We start from the raw sequence: 21031 nt of genomic DNA, 5'->3' as shown, positions 1-21031 counted from the left end.
AAAAGATCACATTGTTGTCAAAAATATTAATTATAAATCTAAATATTAAGTCACAGTCCCTCTTACAACTACTCATTTGTCTGCAAATACAATTTTGTATGATCACCTATTGTTTTATTAATGTACAAGCTAGTTTGTTTCCTTTTTTGTTACAGATAAGTGGGAGATTCACCCTGATGAAGTGAAATTAAGTGTGGAACTGGGCAGTGGGCAGTTTGGCTTGGTGTGGAAGGGAAGTTGGCAAGACATGGAGGTGGCAGTTAAGACGGTTCGTGAGGGATTTATGTCAGAGGAGGAATTCAAAGAAGAAGCACAAGTTATGATGTAAGCAACTGCAGTTTATGTACACCTCAAAAAATGAGGAATAAAAAATGTGAATTTATTGCTCACTCATTGTCTTTCTCCACAGGAAACTATCCCACAATAGGCTGGTGCAGTTGTATGGTGTGGTCACTCAGCGTTCACCCATATACCTGGTATTCGAATTCATGGAAAACGGTTGCCTTACGGAGTTCTTGCGGGCTAAAAAAGGCAAACTTTCCCAAAAGGCTCTGCTGGAGATGTGTTTGGACGTAAGTGAAGGAATGGCCTACCTTGAAAGCTCTAACTTCATCCACAGGGACTTGGTAAGTAGGCTATAAACAGGGAGTTTGGTTAGTCAGTTTCTTGCAAACATTTGTGCAGTTGTTCTTACATTCTTCTGTTTAATAGGCTGCGAGAAACTGTTTGGTTTCTGAAAATAGTGTGGTGAAGATAGCAGATTTTGGAATGACAAGGTGAGTAGCAGTGCGTGAAAATGACCGAGATCAATTTTTAGTTCAGTTAAATAATTATTTCAACCAATTTTTTTGCAAAGTTAAACAGTCAACTCTTTAATTGAATTATATAGCAACATCTCTACATTGTAAAAAAAAAAATTAAGTTGAGTTCTACACAATTCATTTATGTTGTCCAAACACAAATCAAATAAATTTACTTGTAACACTTCACAATAACAGTACAGAAATAATGATATTTTAATATGTAAACTAAGCATTACTTTATTATGAACTAATGATTAATTAATGTGTGCACTGATTATGAACTAACTTTAACTACAACATGAGCACATGAGTTCATGTGTGAATAACAGCTTCCTTAATTACTTGTTTGTACATGATTGTTTATTAATGTACTGTATTAATTACCACATTAGTTTATGCTTAACTCAACCATCAAGAATTCTTTATATGTTAATTTATAATTATGACTTTACTTGGAGTGGCACATCATCATTAACCCATTCTTAACTACTCATGAACTCCTTATGCACGTCTGTCAAGTGCGTTTACACTGAGTAACAATAGAAAAGGGTTCTGTTAACATCAATGTGAACAGTTTAAACACAGGAGTATTTTATGAGTATTTAAGGATGAGTTAATAGAGATGTGCCCCTCCAAGTAAAGTCATGACATAATCATACATTAACAGCTCCTGAGTTCATTTTGGTTACATTTGGCTTAAACTTAAATGGTAATAAATACACTAATTAACAACATTTTCTCACCAGTAAATAAGGTAGCCGTTATTCACACATGAACTTATGTGACTCATGTTTGAATTAGTTCATGATTAGCGCGCCTTAACATTAATTCATAATAAAGTAATGTTTAGTTTACATATTAATATGTCATTATTCATGTACTGTTATTGTGAAGTGTTGTCAGTTTACTTAACACAAATCAACTCTCACAAATGTTGTTGTTTCAGCTCATTTTAAATAATTAGTTTAAACAAGCTGATTTATATATTTTTTGTGTTTGTATTTGATTTAGTTTGCATCACTGAATTTTTTATTGTCGTGCTCAATACTGAAGCTTTTTTGAAACAAGGCACTTTTTAAAGACCCCTGTATCTGCAGGTTTGTCCTGGATGACCAGTATACAAGTTCTCATGGATCCAAATTTCCAGTCAGGTGGTCTTCTCCAGAGGTGATCAAATTTGGGAAGTACAGCAGCAAATCAGATGTGTGGTCCTTTGGTGAGTCCATATTGATCCATGTTAATTAAAAAAGGCTTTTAAATAAGGTAATAAGGGATTTCTGTGAAACGCTGCTGAAATCAACATGTAAAGAAAGTTTCTAAGTGCTTGCTGTCTGCTTTGTGTGTGAATGTGATATACTGTACATACTCAGCATGAAAGTTTAAGTACAAAATATTTTTTGTTTATGAATCGCATCCTATTAGAAATGACCTAGTTCAATTTCTGAGTTTATCACATTCAAGTGCTTTGTTGTTAAAAAAACAACAACAACAACATAATCCACTTTAATACATTTACATGGATTTATTTATCAAAATTATTAGCCCTTCTGTGGTTTTTCTTTTTCTTTCAAACATTTCCCAAATAAAGTTAAATAACTGCGAGGAATGTTTCACAGTAATTCTTATAATATTTTTATCTTTTGGAAAATTTCAAAATATTAGCTCAAGCAATATTTCAGGGTCACATCAACCATGTTCCTGAAGAGCTACCTTCCTACAGATTTTAACTCAAACCCTGATCGGACACACCTTAACCGATTACAGTTTTTCTCAGTTACTTTGGTGCGTTTCTCGCAACACTCTTTACATTTGCACAACAGGTAATGCATATCTCAAAACAATTAGTCATTTGTGCACATCATAGTAGCAGTTTCTCATTCCTTCCAACACATTGCAAATGCTTTTGGACATGCATCAACTGCCTTTGTACAACTCTTTGCTATTTATAACATTATCACTTGCTTATGTCATGTCAGTCAACTTGTGAATGCTGAATAGTCATTCCATATAAAACTAATAGTCCTCATTTCATTACTTGAGTCATTACATACAAAAATGTTGAACTAGTTGTCAAACTCTGTCAAACTAATTTTATTTAAAAAATATATTTCATCTTTTTTTTCCCTAAAAATTCTTTTAAATTGAACCGTTTCATGAATGATTTACATACCTGTGTATGTTGTAGGTTCAGTTACAATACGTACTGCAATATTGTTTACAGTTGTGCACAGCTCTATAAGTTTATTTTTGTTGTAAATAAGGGTGAATTTATTCTTTTGCACAATGCTGTGAATAAATTACAATTGCAAAGAGCAAATGCAGTAAAAACTATCAAATGACTATCTTGTTCATAAACAATGGTGTCAGGACTTTTCATCTTGATGACACTGACACTTTTATTGACATGAATTCTTGCTTTTGAGGAATGAGCTCTCCGTTTTGAGCAAGTGACATGCTTTTGCAGATTATCAATTAGGTTTTGCAGTTTGTACTAATTGTTTTGAGAAATGCATTAACTGTTGTTTAAATGTAAATAGTGTTGTGTTGTGAGAAATGCACCGAAGCGACTGAGAAAAACTGTAACAGGACCTGATAAAGCATTTGATAATTTCAGACAGGTGTGTTTGAGGAGGGTTGCATCTGAAATCCGCTGGAAGGTAATTATCCAGGAACAGGGTTGGTGACCCCTGCTTTAGAGGCTGTTTATGTCCAAATTCCAATTCGAAAACTCATATTTATGGTAAATCCAATAGCATGTGAAGGAAGCAGTAGAGTTTTGACTTGCGTCAAGATTTCGTCAGTTTCCTGTATGTCATGATGGAGATACTCTGATGTAAACACCAGCATTGAATTGCACAGTAATATACTACTAAGTATATTGTTCAGCTTATTTACTAGCAGCTTTCACACATTTTCCTGTGGTTTATTTATAGAGGACAACTTAGCAAGCAGGAAAAGATCAAATATCTTGATAAATTGACTTTTATAGGCTCTTTTCTGCTTGATTTGTTATAACTTTTGGCCTTTGTTTTGGTACTTTTAATACTCTAAATGTTTTATTAGATTCTGACTGATAGTACAGGCCAAAACATGATAATTGATCATTTTTACAGCAGTAATCAGCAAAATATGCAAGTTTCTTTTCAGTTCTGTTGTTGTTGTTGTGTTAGAAATTGTAAAAGGGCACTTTTGTGTCAGTGTTTGTCTGGAGCTAGGCCTCAACCTTTTTTCTTGTATATTTTGTGCCATTTCATTGTTTATTTATAGTTACTGATATTATCTGTAGACAAATATCTTTTTTATTATTTACAAAATGTGCATAAATATTAAATGTATTTTTAAAGTGTATGGAGCTTATGTCATTTATGGTGCTTTATGCGAGTAGGCGGGGCTAAAGCCCTCTGCTGGCACCATCTATCTGATTGGTAGGATGTTTTGTACAGCATCATGGGTAATGTAGTTACCTTATTATTCAGTATCAGTGGTTAGCGAGAAGCAAGGGGTGTGATGTCCTTTGGGTTGGGGTGTGACAGTTTAAGTGTCAATTTCAATAATCAGCAGTGTTTCTCAGAAATAACCCACTGCAGCAATCAGTAAACACTCAGGTTTGATCTGATCATGTGTTTGCAGGTGTGTTCATGTGGGAGGTGTACAGTGAGGGACGCACACCCTATGACAACCGTAGCAATTCAGAAGTAGTGGAGACCCTAAATGCAGGGCATAGACTCCTGAAACCACGGCTCTGTCCTCAGAGTGTGTACGAGTTAATGCAGTGGAGCTGGAAAGAGGTAAGTTCAGCATAAACAATCTTCATTCATTTTCTTTTCAGCTTAGTCCCTTTATATGAGCACAAACACCATAAACTGAAATCATCTCAACAAAAGATACTGTCTCAATAAATCATGTTATACCACACAAGGAAAGAAATCCTGTTATTCAATCTGAGGAAGTCAGTCATGTTCCCATTTGAGTTCCTCTCTGAGCTTCAAATATGGATAATGTTGGGTGTTTTTTTTTATTATTTATTTACAGTTTTTACAAGTCTTTTGTTTCCCATGTAATTTGGAGCAGGTGATGTTTCTGTATCCTAATCTGTTTATTCAGATATTTACCTATGAATGCTGTTACTGTCATTATTGCCACAGCTTCATAAACACAACAATGTTTGTTCAACAGAAACCTGAGGATCGACCCTCATTTGCGCTTCTCCTGCATGAACTGGCCTGCCTTGATCAAGAACCTTGAACCTGATCATCACACCTTTCTCTTTTTGCAAAATTAAATGGATAGTTCACTTAAAAGGAACAATTTTTAATTATCTTATATCATCGTGAACCTGTTAGCTATTTATGGTGGAACACAGATACGTTTTTGGGAAAATGTTTGAATCCCTGTAATGAAATGTAAAAAATTATAATAATAATAATTGTAATGTGCCTCAAGCTACAGCTCAAATCAAATATACAGTAGCCTACTTAGAGATTTTGACCTGTTATTACAAAAATCATTTGTACAGTTTGTAATGACAAAGTAAATAATGACCGAATTTTGTTTTACTGTGTGAACTATCCCTTTAGAGTTAAAATAGTGTATATTGTACAAATCACATATTGTATTTATTTTTGTACTTTATTTATTTCACAGGTATTGTTTTATGCCACTGAATGGTATTTTATTTTATGTACATGCATGTTTTCTGCAATCTCAAATATGTCCCTTAGGAGGCACACATGAGCCATGTTTGTTTAGTTTTAATTTCATACCAGTGAAAGTGTATAATTACAATGTTAATTATTTTAATTGCAATGTTTTCAGTAAAATGTCACTTTTTTATATTTGCAGGCTACTGATTTATTTAGTAGTGCATTTGTCTGCGTGCATAGAGTTGTATGTACAATTTCCAAATGATGTGAATGTTAACAACACCCTATTCGAGCTGAATTGTTTATGAAATATGGTTACATTAAATCTACTTTACTATCCAAATGCACAGACTGTTTATTATAACTGGCATAAACATGTAATCACATGATGCAGACCTGCTGTTACTGCTGATTGGTGCACAAATGCCTTCACTGGTTACTGTGACAACGGCACAGAATAGAAGCACTAGCTTGCCAGTGTGTGCCATGTACATGCAGCCTGGGGCCTTGTGAGCACCAAATAAGTGCATGTTTTTAATGCGCTTCTAGGAAAAATATTTTTTAGTATTTCAATACATAGAAAATAAGAAACATGATGGGCCGTTTCTAAAATTTACAAGGTCTGAGGCTAATTAATCCTTGGGTCAAGAAATAAACTGTTAAGTTGGTTTTATATTCATACATTCACAATTTTTGCTTAAATTAATAATTTCACAAACATTAAATTCTTTGCAAATTTTAAATGGTGAAATCATATTACTATCAAAGTACAACATTGTTAACAGTCAAATAAGTTATGCTAATGTTGTTTTCAAGTCATACTTAAAGGGATTTCAGACTTCCAAGTACCATGGTAAACAATATAGGGAGCATGTCACAAGTTGTCACTGACCAAATGTGCGAATATAAAACCAACTTTACCTCAATAAACTATACCATAAAAGGTTTACAGTATTAGATCTTCACACAGGAGCCCCCTTCAGAATACTTAAAGGCATCTAAATAGTTTCTTGCGAAAGACCCACATTATGCCGTGTAAACTTAATATCATAAATGTGTATACATGAGTATTTGCAATATATCTATGTTAATCGACTCGAAGAATTGGGGAAAAATTAAGTAGGTAAACTGATGACTCACACCAGAGATGCTGTTTAAAACAGGCGCCTGTCTCTTTAAGAGCATGCACTTGCAGCCATTTTCTGCTCTTTGTGTGGGGTGGATTAGCGGATAGAGACCGAGCCCGAGCATCAATTCTACTACACCGAGCAGACGCTTTTCAGCACAGTTTCTCCTCGGTTCACGCTGACCGCCCGGTATTTTAAGAGCGGACATGCAATTAGCAGGTATGTACATCAGTTTATTGTGATGAATTATGGAGAGGAGAGCGTTCGCTCGACGGTGCGCGAGAGATGATGATGGCACCAACCTGCGCGTGTACGTTAACGTTATCCCCCAAGCGTGATGCTCAGGCATATTTTTACAGCTTAAACGGCGTGGTTTGTATGCTTTTTGTAAGCACGTGTCTATAATACTATCTTTCAGGGCCGTTTTAGACTAGTTTGGCGAATAAGGTTCATTATGATGGAGGTGCTGATAGCATCTCTCCGCTATATGGGTGGGGTGAGGGGGGTGCGCGCGCACGTATTCCACACATCTCATATGTGGTCTAGCGTATCTTATCTTTATTTGTTTACATTAGTCGCTAATTACATTACTTAACTGCCATGGTCTTTCACTCCATTATAAGCACATTTAGGGGTGTTTTTATCCGCCTTGCCCGCGAGCTGTCGTGTGTGTTGATGGTGTCCAGTGACGGAGGGCTGTTGCTAGGTTATTGGGAACCGAACCGTTATTTTGACGCCTTTGATTATGGAGAATCGCGCTGAATTATAAATTAATGGCAAATTGTTGTCCTGTTCCTTAAATGCGTTGTTTTTGTCACTCATAATATGATATTTTGTCTGTTTTGTGCTGTAGAATGAGGTTTGAACATGATCGAGCTGTAATGTAGTTTACAAGGGATAATTTACTGCCTTCCAGGCAAAATAAATGATATTGTGGAGCTCCAGACCAGCTCTTTGTACAAAATTCTGCTTAACACATGGCTAGTTATGAATTAACAATACATGAACATATGTTTTTTTTATGATTCCAAAATATCATGTTGGTTTTAACTGTATGCTAGGAAAATAGTCCATTTCAACTATTGACAAGATAAACACTACTATAATTGTATACTAGTCAATTACTTAATATTAAACTGCAATCCCAGTAAAATATTTCTTGTGTATATGATGTACTGATGATATATCTCAGATTTGTCCTAATTTTTTTTCTCTTATCTAGATATAATTTTTTGGGTATCTTGTTGTTCTTTCTTCATAGATAAACGATTAGTTTTACCATATTCTGTTATCAAAAACTCTTGAGACTTGGGCTGCAACTAAGAATTACTTTAATAATCAATTAATCTGTCGATTGTTTCTTCCATTAATCGATGAATCAGATTAAAAATAAAACAAGAAAAGCATTCATGTCCAACCCTTTATTCAAAAAAGCTCATCGCTAAGCTGTTATAATAATAATAAAAATATCAATAATAATAATAATAATTAAATATAATACTAACCAAGTAGTTTTGTCCTGTTTTCAATCCAAATATCTAAAAAAAAATCTTAAATCAAGATACATACTAGACACATGAAGTAGCATAAGAAATTATGTCTTGTTTTCTGAAAAAAATAATTTCGAATTAAGTGGTTATTTGCCTAAAATAAGAAAAAATATTTGCCAATGAGGTAAGAAAAAAATCTTCATGAGATATAATCTCAAACAGAAGTTTTAAGCATCACTTAATTTCCTCATGCCGTTTTTCTTGTTCTTGATTTAAGATTTTTTTTGATATTTAAACTGGAAACAAGACAAAATTACTAAAGTAAGAAAAGCTTTTTTGCAGTGTAGGTATACATGACAACAGATGGAAAAATTATTGATCCAAAAAAGGCGAGTGAATAAAAATGTGTCTTTAGTCTTGCAAAGTGTGATGTAACTATACCACCGCTGCTTTACTACTGTTGTTAACCCTTTTGCTGGTTGGTTTACAATATTCTGGGACCAGGAGTCAAGTTTTTAGGCGACCATTTTTTAGAAAGTTCACCCTTATTGTTTCCGTGGCGAGGCGACACATCATGTTTGTCATGTGACACATCTCAGCCACAATATCGCTGTATGACAGATGTATCCCTTTTATTTTGTTATTTTCCCGTTTTATTTTAACATATTTACACACTTGCTCATCATATTAACTACCTGATATTCCAATTCACAAAAGCGTGTAAGTGATCGTGATCTATAACGTGAAATGGGCGATGCCGTGTTTACTTGCGCCGCAGGTTTGCCTCTTTCATAAAAGCAGAACACGCAGGATTCAGCACGTGAATTCATAAGTTACTCCCAAAATACATGCAAGTAAGTGGCTGGTGAACTTAGAGAAGAATTCAATTTCATAGTTACTTTCACTATGTGTATCTGATATGAATAAAACACATCTGCAAATTATATTTGAATGGATTGTTAGACTTCCTTGTGCGTTTTACAAACTCTAAATGTATTGTTTTACCAGTACTTGTGTGTATTTACATGTCTAAAACATAAACACTGCATAATTGTGATGATATGACACGTCTTTTTCTGGCTCAGCGCCAAAGTTCAGTTTGAATTTTTCAGTTGCCGCTCTAAGGGTTAACGAGCTAACGCTAACTTGTCATGCTTGTCAAGCTGGATAACGTAAAAACACCAGCACCAGGGACTTTACGGTCCTCACTTCGAAACAGAACAAAAGTAGGATTCTGTAGTGATTTACCCTGCTGTTGAACTCCCTTCCCTCCTCAGCCCTGAGGCCGAGAACAAACTTTGTATCAGTGCGCGAGAGAGCCCGTGTTCACTCCGATCCCTGCTGAACTAAAGTGTTTTTTTTTTTTTTTTAAATAATCCCGTTTAAATAATTTAAATATATTTTTTAAATATCCCGTGTTATGTGATACAACAAATCAATTATGGAATTCATTTCCAGTGCTTTTAGTAATCTTATTTTTATCGATTTAATCGATTCATTGATGCAGCCCTACTTGAGACCTTTGTGCATCTCCAAAACTAAAATTAAGATATTTTATATTAAACCTGAGAGTGCTCTGACCCTCAATAGACCACAATAATCACGAGACGTTCAAGGAAAAGGAACCAAAAACATGGTCGAAACATTCCATGTGGCTTCAGTGGTTTAAAAATATACTGAGCTCCGTGGACATTTTAAATGTATGAACGTGAAATATGATTAAAACACAATGTAAAACACAATCAAAGACTTCGTCTTTGATGACTTTGATCTTCTCTTCCTCATCAGGTGGTGTGTGTTTGCTACGTGGTTTACAATGTTTTAACATTAGAGTCAACATTGAATTGTGTAAGGGGGTTATTGCTAATAATAAACACACACCCTGATCTGATTAGTAAGATTTAGGTGTACAAAGTTGTTTTAACAGTTTTTTTTTTTTTTTTTTGCCAATTGGTTATTTGATAAAAAATACTTATTTGGTGTAGAGTTTATTCTGTCTTTTTGTAGCGATGAATGAGCCACACACAATTGCCCTGTGGCAAAAGTTGCCGCCCATGATCTATAAATAAACATGTTTAACATGTTTGGCTGTGTTGTACATGTATCAGTGTGGTAAATGTGACCGCCTGCCCACCAAACAAAAAAATATATGCTATGTGGAGATCTATTACATAGATGATTTAACATTCGCAAACCGAGCCTCTTAATTTGTGATTGAAGCCTCTTCATTTATAGCTGTGTTATTAAATTTCTCATTGCAAACTTGCAGTTATGATTTTAGCTGAGAAGGATTGAGATAGAAATTACAGAAAGGTACAGAAAGTGTTTTATACGACTATTTACTTTGCATTGATCGTAGAGCTGGCTAACAGCGGCAGATTATTAGGATCTGTGATTGTCAAACATTCTACTATACGTAGACCAATCACATCTGGATGTGTAACTGTATCACAAATAATTGGAATTGGTTGTGTTAAGTCCTTCAGAAGCAACTTTTCAGCAAAACCTGCTCTGTTCTGACCCTCATTCTTAAAACGTTCTGGTGTTAAATGAATCCTGCAGGCTCAAATTAATCTCTGTAGAGCGAAGGGAGATATTCAGTCTGAAACAAAATGAATTCACTGTTATTAGCACCCCAGATAGTGGGTGTAACTGGAGAAAGCTATTGTAATTTGCACACATAGCTACTGAACACTTGTCAGTGCGATGACTATACTAATTTGGGAGTGACTTCCAACAGTTGTGGGCAGTAGAGTGTGACATCACAACCTACAGTATTTTCAAACAAATTGTCTGAGTGACTTCTTTTGATTTATGCAAGTATAAAATTAATGGGTTTTTATCTAAATGGTGTAGTTGTGGATACACATTACCAATAAACATTTATGTACTGTATAACAACTTGTAAAAGTAGGTTCTGCATAATAGGTGTCCTTTAAAGGCAAACCTGGGGCCTGTACCATGAATCTGGATTAGCTGGTTAGCCAGATAAGTTTCAGTTCAGTTAGCACCAATCTTTGGTTTTAGAGAACATGAAGGCAGCTCAAGTTAGCACTGTTGCCTCACAGCAAAAAGGTCACTGGTTCAAGTCGCAGTTGGGCAAGGTTGGCATTTTTGTGTGGAGTTTGCATGTTCTCCCCATGTTCAAGTGAGTTTCCTCCGGGTGCTCCAGTTTCCCCTAATCCAAAGACATGCGTTTTAAGTGAATTGGATGAAATAAATTGGCCGTAATGTATGTGTGTATTTGTGAATGTGAGTGTATTGGTGCTTCCCTGTACTGGGTTGTTGCTAGAAGGGCACCCGCTATGACAGCATATCCTGGAGGAGTTGTCAGTTAATTTTGCTCTGGCGACCCCTGATAATCAGGGACTAAGTCAATGGAAAATGAATGAATGAATGCATTACCTACAGAAAAATCCACTAATCAGATGGGTGTATTGAGCAAAGCACACCAGCAGATCTTTAGCTCTGTGGAAATCCACTGAAAATATCAACCTTCATATCATATAAATTTTCAACCTTCATATCATATCCCTTTTGCCTCGAAATAGCCATAAGTTGCTGATGTGGCAATAAATAAATAATAAATAAATAAATCAACCTCCACATCATTCATAATGAAGTCAATGTCAATAAAAAATTCTATTGCTTGCTTTGTAAAACCATGCAAAATGCATGCTTTGTGCATTTTGGGCCACCCAATGTATATCATTTCCATTTATGCTTTTTGAAGGGAACAAGGAAGCAAGTGATTTTCTGAACACTAGAAAGCATTCATAAGATTTTTGCTCTCAAATGTAATCAGTTTTATAATGCATGGTGCACAACACTCATAAAAGACCCCTTCAACCATCTGACAGAAATGATGCATGCCTCACTATTTCATCAACCACACCTGCAAATTACAATTGAATAATGCCATCATGGCCACTCAAGAGCATGCTGTAGTGTTGTTTCATTGTGTCCCATCTGTATATAAAGAAGATTCTTTCATCCAACTCTGAACGTCCCGACTGCCTGTCTAGTAATTGTAGCTTAAGGCTTACAAAGAGGGCGGGAGTATGATGTCCCACCAAGTGGTGTGACCCAATTGTGAGGCTCATTCTGTGGTGGAATTTCTTATGTGACCTTTGTGGTGTCCAGAATTGATGTGGCTAAACCAGTGGTTCTCATCTAGGGGCATCAAGCTGACTTCAAATGATTTAAAGTTAAATTTAAAAAAGGCATTTAATAATTGGAAACAACAGCTATTTTAACTAGCATCTTTCTATTTTTACTTGAAAAATCCTTTTTAAATACGGGATCACCACAGCAGAATGAACCACCAACTTATCCAGAGTTTTACGCAGCAGATGCCCTTCCAGCTGAAACCCCTCACTGGGAAACAGCCATACACACTCATTCACACACATACACTACGAACAATTTAGCCTACCCGATTCACCTGTATCACATGTCTTTGGACTTGTGGGGGAAACCGGAGCACGCGAACGCGGGGAGAACATGCAAACTCCACACAGAAATGCCAACTGATTCAGCCTAGGCTCGAACCAGCAACCTTCTTGCTGTGAGGCGACAGCACTACCTACTGTGCCACCGCGTCGCCTCACTTGAAAATGATATGTTAATTTTCTTGACCAGGAAAAATCATTTAGTAAATGAATAATACTTGTCTAACAGATATTAAAATACATTTTATGAATATAAAATGTTGTGTAGTGTAGGGTAGGGTTAATTAATCTTACAATACTATACCAGCTGAAGTATCATGATACCAAGTAGTATTGCAATTCATAACTCAAATTATAAAGAAAGTTGTCAGAAATACTATATTTTATGTTGTAATAGGCCTACTTGAATGTAGTTCATAATTCCCTTAAGGCCAAAAAGTATTATTTGCACCCAACTGCACCTGAAATTGATTAATTCTTTTTGTTTATTTTATAGATAACTGACACTAAAATAAAGATACAAATTTTACTGAATGAAAGTTGTTACAAAAATTGCATTTTTTTCCAACAAAATTAGGCTATATGAAGAGGTCAAACATTGTTTCAATGTTTCCTGTTGCTATTTTGGTTTTTTCATCTATTTTACTTTCAATGTTATCAGTAAACAATCAAAAGTAATTCAAAATTTCACTTTGTGAGTCGTTCTTTTTAAGAGATTGTCACGGTCAGTAATAATTCATATTAACAGGAACAGAAATGAACCGATTCAGATGTGCATTCAAACTGAAGCGTTAGAAAACAGGCGCGAAGGTTTTGCAACCTTAATAGGGAAATTAAGCACTTAGTTAAGTTTACATTATTTTGCACATCGAATTCCATTTTACTGAAAATAAATTAAACAAAGTCAGGCAACGTAATACAGTGGACCAAAGTGCATCAAATAATCTGTAATAAAAAACAGCTCCACATCCACAACTGCACGCATTTGGTTAAATTAGGCTTTGCAGTCTCCATGTTCAGTCCTTTACTTCCACTGTATCTGTTCAGCTGAGGGAACGAAACCGACCCCGTGACGTCCGACTCAGCGATATTCCAAGATGGTGGCGTCCTAGCTCTAAAAGTTATAGTAAAAGATGCCATTTTCTGCTAAATGGTTACATTAATTGATTTTGTTATATATATATATATATATATATATATATATATATATATATATATATATATATATATATATATATTTCCATTAAAGTGGAAATCAATTTAAAAATAATGTAAAAATGTGCTGCATTTCCCTTTTTAATGGCTCCACAGACTATTCAAATAAATTTAATTGTTACAGTACACTGAAAAAATGATCCATTGGATTTACTACAATTTTTAAAGTAAGTTGTTGCAAACAATAATATGGGCTGAATTTATACTAAAAGATCATGTTTAGTGATACTCAAGCTAATTAGTTTATTTAAATTCAGCCCATATAAATTGTTTGCAACCACTTACCTTAAAAGAAAATATTAAATGCAATTAATATTTTTTCCAGTGTAGCATGTAGTCAAATGCATTTTTAAAGAAGGTTGTTATAGACCACTCAGCCTGCTGACCTTATTCTTAGTCATTATGTGAATGTTGTAGAAGAATGCTGGCCAGATAGAATTGAAACTTTTAAAATCATAAGTTTGGTTTAAAGGCGACATGAAAAAAGCAGTGTTTTGATTGACCAAAATACATGTTAATACCATTGTAAGGGCTGCACAATATATAGCTTCAGCATTGATATCACAATGTCAAACTGGGATTATAGTTAACCAGGAGCCACAGTTGAAAACATACTTATTTAAAGTTAAGCGTAAAGTTTCTAAAAGTTTATTGTTTGCATTTGTTGTTATGGCCTCTGACATTGGCTACGTTTAAATGGACATCAGCAATCGAATTGTTTGCCTTAATCTGAATAAGACAATGATATGATCAAGGTGTTTACATGAGTTGCTTTTTGAATGTTCCTTTCATGATCCCGTTTTACATGTTATTGCAAATAATTCGATTAACGTCATTGCGTCGCCACCTTTAACTGCAGTTTTGCACTTTCACTTTTATTTAGGAACATTTCATGCATGCCCCCATCACAAACGAGATGTTGGATGCGAATATGAACTTCTGAAAGAGTGTTATTTTAATGGAATTTGATACCACACGTCATATGGGAAAAGTACCTGCACTTTTTGCGGTGCAGGGGTCTGTGGCCCTTCACTGACTAGGTAGGTACAGATAGGTGCAGAGAATAGTGTGTGTGTATAGACTATTCCGTCGCAAAATGCGGTGAAAATCCTAAATGACGCTAATAATTTGATTAAGGTGTTTACATGTCTATTTTGCACTTAATCAGATTTATTTAATCAAAAATTCCTGTTTACATGGTAGACCTTTAATCAGAGTATTGTCTTAATTATTGGTGTCCATGTAAACATACTCTGTGAGGATTTCAAGCCAGTTTATAGCATTCAGGATCAAGAAATTACAATGTTTATAACTATGAAAGACTCATTGTATTTATATACACATATGATGAAGACTATACAGTGTTTTCTTCATATTTGATTAGGGGTGTAACAATTTATCGTAGTACGATTTATTGCGATGCAAAAATGTCATAATATGCATCGTGGCGTTATGACGATTTCATTACGATATGACGTCCGTTTTCTCTTATTAGTTGAGCTGTTTGCACGTGAGCGACGTTCCACCTGCTGTCGCACGTGAGTTCAGATTGCAGCAGCAGTAATGTTAGCAGACAAGATGAGTGGAGTTGAAATAGAGGATGGCCCATCCTATCAAAATCAGACGTCTGGCAACATTTCGGTTGTACAGTCATTGCTTTAGACTCGTCCGCTTTTTGACACGCATACTGGGTCAAACATAGCCGAAGTTTTAAAGTCTTCACAGTGATTTACATACTTTGCGCAGCGACATGGATACCTCCTAATGGTGTTGAAAGAGTCACATACTGTATTTATAAGGTACAATTCACCCTAAAATATCAAACTGTCTTCATATAATGATGTATTGGCGGCCGCAAAATCACACATGACGTGAGCTGACTGTGAGCTGTTACTACAGAGGGCGGACTATGATAGACGCTCGTGCGCGTCTGCTTCAGTGAACAGAACCTGCAAGTTGTTTGTGGAACAGAGTGATCGTTCAGGAGCCGTGTTGGAAGTATGAACAGCAGTGGAAATGAAACTGAAAGCGTGCACATTATTTAAATAATCATATCGCATTTTAGAGTTATGATTACGACGAGCATGAACTCTTTTGAGTACAGAGGTACACAAAAATGCACGTCAACATAATAAACTTGATTGCGCCGACATCAGCGACGCCGAAGAAATAGTAAACCTGCCTAAACTGCTGAAAAGAGCCACGACTGTCCTGTGTAATAAAAAGACGGCCACCCTGTCACTCATCATGCCCAACATGAAGACAGCCATCCATAAAATCCTCTCAGACAGATACACATAAGTTCAGGATTATTTTATAGAACTGCTGATTACCTGGAAATGTAGATTATTTATTTATTTTATTTTATTTTTTTTGCACGCACAAAAAACGCAAGTGACCAAGCAAAGCCTTAAGCTCTTACTGTTAAATTCAATTGAATTAAATCATTTCAAAAATATTTTATAAGAAGTTTTTAAATTGTTTTATTTTCCAGAGACAGTCCTGTTTAATTTATTTTCTTAAATAAGGTTCAGTTTAACAAGTTGAAACAAAAGAAATACATAAAAAATAGTTTACTTGGTAATTACATTTTTAAAAAAATTAAATTTGCATTTTAGTTTCATTTAAAATTTTTATTCCAAATATCGTGATACATATAGAATCGTGAACATTATATCGTGATACACATTGTATCGTGAGCTGCGTGTATCGTTACACCCCTATATTTGATTATTCAATGTTTCTTAAATACTGCTAGACTCCTGTTTATTTAATTTGTGTCTTTGCTGTACTGAATAACAATGTTTGTGATTTGTTTTATTATATTTTATGCAGCATACAAAATCATCCCATTCAATCTAAAACGATACATTTCTTTCAAATGCTTCTATTCATTTAACGTAGTAAAAATATACTCAATATCGCAATATGTATCAGAGAAAAATAAAATATCACAATGTCAGTTTTTTTCAGAATTGTGCAGCCCTGTACTCATGTGTAAATCAAAGACCTCAGTGGTGGTCTTTTCTTTTTTGTCATGCTCATTTAATGTATAAGAATGTGGACACCCATCATCCAGTGGGAATGACCCATGGTGGGAAAGTTTATTTTAGTACTGCAGCATTCATTTACACAGTCTATTCACATAGTCTCTACTACTCTGTACCTCTCTCACTTTTTTCGCTCTCTCCCTGTCAGATCACTTCTTCCACTTGGTGGTGTCATGGATATGTTTTCCAAGAGTTCTTTTTGAATGACAATGAATCAGCTCCGAGGTTATTATCAGTCTGAACATGTCTCACACCACCGTGCTTTTCAATGGATTAAGATGTGCAGAAACTGCCAGAGCTTGAAGTACAATCCTCTTTTTTTTCTTCCTGTGATGCAGACCAGCTCTACCTTTTTAATATGACGATTACAAAAGCTACACCTATATGAGGTCTGCATTAAGAGCCTTTTAGACCATTTGAAAATTTAATATTTTATTCTAGTTGCGTGTGGTGTGAATTGTTTGTCAAGTCCCATGCAGAGTGTTATTTATGTGCTGCTGCCTATGTGGAGTATTTCAAGTGAGTCACTTATAAGATTCCACAGTCACTTGTGAGGGAGCTCCTTATGTTGGGCATAGGGGGGTCAAAGATACTTATGTCAGTGCTGAAATGTAAAAAAATGTTATGAATGTTATAGGGTTGTAACAATATACCGGTATGACGGTTTACCACGATTTGAACGTGCACAATTATCATACCATGAACAATTGCATATCAACGGTTTTAACCCTTAAAGACTGAGACAGCCGCCCGCGGCTAAAAATAAGTATTGCTCTTAAATGTTTAATAACTTTTGATCCGCTGATCCGATTCATACAATTCCAAGATTGGCATAAAGAAGAGAATCCCAGCTTTCTAGTGCTGTATGACATAACATTCGCGGACTTTCAGAGGCTCCGGAATCAGTGCGGTTACGTCATCAAAATTTGACAACGCTGATTTGACAAAGAAACGCTCGTCACTGTGTCTCCGGACAAACCAGACATTATACATTGATGCATTGTCCCTCCTCCATGCCCAGATTGGTTCAAACTCGCTATATCACAACCAATAAGCATAGGTTTCGCTTTTGTTTGTGGACCAAGCAACACGGAATGAGAGAAAGGCATACATTTATGCGCGGCTAAATAAAACGCAAAAAAAAAGGTTTTGCATGAAATAATTCTCATACTAAGTACTTTTGCATGCACAGCAGCACAGAAAAATGACAAAACAGTGACACAGCAAAGACGAACTGCTGCTCTTGCTGTTTTCAAAAGACGCAAATGAAGGTGCAGCTGTTTGTCTGCATTGCAGACAACCATATCCAAATCCATATCCACAGACAACCATATCCATGCTGGCACATAAAACCTAAGGATGTTCCATATTGAATCTAGTTTCGTTATGTAACTATTTATAGTATAGTAAATATTTATATCTATTTTTTACTGAGGATTTGCACCATGTTTATTTGGACTTTATTTGGACTTTGGCACATTATTTATTATTTACTTATTTTTTTATTTGTTCATTGTAAGTGGTGTTGTTTATAGTAACTAAAAATATATTATTTGGAAAAAGTCAAATTTGCTTCACTGTTCTATTATTTTGTAACATTTGTAACATACCGTATACCGCGAAACCGTCAAACCGTGGTATTGTTTTAGACGATTATCATACCGTAAAAAATTCATACCGTTACAACCCTAGAATGTTATGAGAACAGGCTTGGTCAACTAAGTCTTCGTTAGTCGGTTAATCTTGGGGGTAACAATGCACTAGTGGCACAATCACTAGCAGCGTAATAAGCGTACTGTCAGCGAGAGCTTATTAGGTTCTGCAATATCCATCTGCTAATATTGTCGGGAAGGAAATCGGAAGTGTGGGATCATATTATCACTCTGTCGTTTTCATAAGTTTATCGTAGCGCATTTCCTTCAAGGCTAGGTTCTTTGTGAATATGGATAAGTAGAAGCTCACTTCTTCTCAACAATTTAAAGGCAAACGCTTGTTCCTTGTATGACAGATGTCTATCTGTTGCTCTCATAATATGAAAACATGTAATTAAGCCATCAACCGGTTTCTCAGAGGATAACAACCTGACAAAACAATGCTGCAACTCTGATACAGGCGTTATTTATGAAGAAAATTACAAAGCACTGCAGTATTTGGGCTGTTCTCTGTTTGTCTGATAATTATTTTATTTGATATTAAGTAATTACTCTACCAAAATGTGTATATTCCATACAAAGTATGAAGCTGATTAGTCAGTTCCATCTATGGGTCAGTTCTTGTCGCGTGACTCATGGTGCACTTATGGCAACTAGTTGTGCCTGAAATCACGTGGCTTATGTGAGTCACTTCTAATATGCGCGTGCAGGCCACGCACCTCTACTGGAAATAACTTACTTGCACGCAGAAAAGACACAAAATGGGAACGGCTCTAAGGCCGCCGTCATTTGCATTCTCCAGCAGTTGAAGTTTTTTTTGCACAGACATGCTGGATTCACCTGATTTGCTAACAAATGGGTTGTGGATCCATTCCTTCGCAGTTCATGGGTTCTTCACCGAGCCTTTTCACTTCCGCAAAGAAACTTTTCAAAGACGTCTGTTTCTTGCGCTCAGGTGACCTAGATGTAACCTAGAGAATATTGTCATTTTTTAAAGTAAAATATTTTTTTAAATAAAACATCATTTAGGGTGCTTTCACACCTGTGAATCGATTGAGTTGTTCTGAAACAGAGATTACAAATGTTACATTGTTGCTCTTTGCTTTTGGAGCGGTTCGCTTTCACACTGCAAAGTTTCTAATCGAACCAAAAGAGCTAAAACAAGTCACGTGTGAGTTAACTCTCCTCACATTGGTCAGAGTGTCAGGGTTTATTTTGCAGCGTGATTGACAAGGTGCGCGCGCGACGTGTCTGAGGAGAGATGCGGTGGGGAGGGGTGAGAAGGGTGCGCAACGATGCCTATTTGAGGACCGGGAGGGAGACGCAAGATTACCGGGAGATCATCACTCGTTTGCGGGCATCCGGAGACTCGCAAAACTTCCCGCCCTACTCATAATTCTCTCTTCATATAGCCGTATGCCTATTACATATCCATAAAACACCGTGATATAACCGCGCTCGGATCGGATCGCTTTTTCACTGCACCACCTCACTCAGGCGGTCTTGGAGCGATTACTTTGGCGCTGAACAGAGCGCGATTGCCCTGTTCACAAACGAACTGTGCTAACTGGGCAAACGAGACAGGTTCCGAAACAGAAATGTAGGTGTGAAAGCACCCTTAGACTCGGAAACAAACAGAAAAAATTAATTATTTCTTGTGCGACCAGGTACCAATTGATCCATGGACCAGAGGCTGGGGAGTCTTTTAGAGGATTCCTTCCATAAGCCTAAAAGTAATCTGCTGAAGGATCAGCTGATAGATGTGACTTTCAAATGCTCCTTTATCTGTGTAAGCACTCAGTAAAGAGGATGAAGCCATCATCATTAGCTTTCACAGAGTAATAGGGGAAAATTGCTGTAAAATTATCGGACTTTTAAAGCATTTTATTCTGGAAAATGTCTGAATATGTGAAAGGGGCAATTGTGTCATATCAGTTTAGCACATGGCCATATAAATGGCCAAATCAGCAGTGTTTAAGAACCTGCTCAAATGCACTCAAATGTTAGCAGGAACTTCAGCCGTAGTTGGAACCAAAGTTGGTACTTTTGACAGTCCTAGTAGGCAACATTAAGTTATTTTAAAAAGTAAAGTATAAAAAAATCTTCATTTGAATGTAATAATAATAGTTCTTACTTAATATATAGGGCATAATAATAAAATAAAATGTGTTGAAAAGATTGTTGAAAATACATATTGTAAATGTGTTGCATATTAGGTTAGGTTAGGTTACTTTGTTTGTACTAGAAGGTAGATTTGGTTTGCAGTCAAGGGTTTTCTTTTTATAACAGTTCCACCCAAAAAAACTCACATAGTGACAACAACAACTGGACATAAAGACATAAAACATAAACAAGCTAGGCTATAAGCTAGGCTATCAGACTAGTAAATCACTTATGCACTACATACTCAGTCACAGACCTAATTTCTCATAACAGTGAGTGTTTTGGCCTTATTTAATTGGTCTTTTAGCCCGAAATGTAGTAAACATTACAGTAAGCTTAACAGAATAGAACTTTGGAGTCCTTCTGGTACATAGTTGCATGGTATTGTTAGATACATAAATGCTGACAGGAAACCCAACCCTTTTATAGAAGCATTT

General features: G+C 35.8%; 2 protein-coding genes across 8 annotated transcripts in view; both read left to right on the top strand.

Annotated features, from left to right (window-relative positions):
• The window catches only part of itk (IL2 inducible T cell kinase), a 90156-nt gene extending 84367 nt beyond the window's left edge, over positions 1-5789 (top strand). For both annotated transcript variants that reach the window (XM_087280934.2, NM_131104.2), the window contains 6 exon segments: positions 156-324; positions 410-626; positions 712-776; positions 1901-2019; positions 4434-4591; positions 4980-5789. In XM_087280934.2, coding sequence (XP_087137060.1) covers positions 156-324; positions 410-626; positions 712-776; positions 1901-2019; positions 4434-4591; positions 4980-5048 — 797 coding nt within the window. In that variant the 3' untranslated portion in view covers positions 5049-5789.
• Positions 5790-6650: 861 nt separating this feature from the next.
• The window catches only part of cyfip2 (cytoplasmic FMR1 interacting protein 2), a 55090-nt gene continuing 40709 nt past the window's right edge, over positions 6651-21031 (top strand). For all 6 annotated transcript variants that reach the window (XR_015506584.1, XR_015506583.1, XM_087279949.1 and 3 more), the window contains 1 exon segment: positions 6651-6792. The gene's annotated coding sequence lies outside the window, so the exon portion shown is untranslated.

The sequence above is a fragment of the Danio rerio genome, chromosome 14 (genome assembly GCF_052040795.2).
Source record: "Danio rerio strain M-AB ecotype USA chromosome 14, GRCz13ab, whole genome shotgun sequence".
Lineage (NCBI taxonomy): Eukaryota > Metazoa > Chordata > Actinopteri > Cypriniformes > Danionidae > Danio > Danio rerio.
The sequence above is the reverse complement of the archived record's forward strand: the minus strand, read 5'-3'. Positions and strand labels throughout refer to the sequence as shown.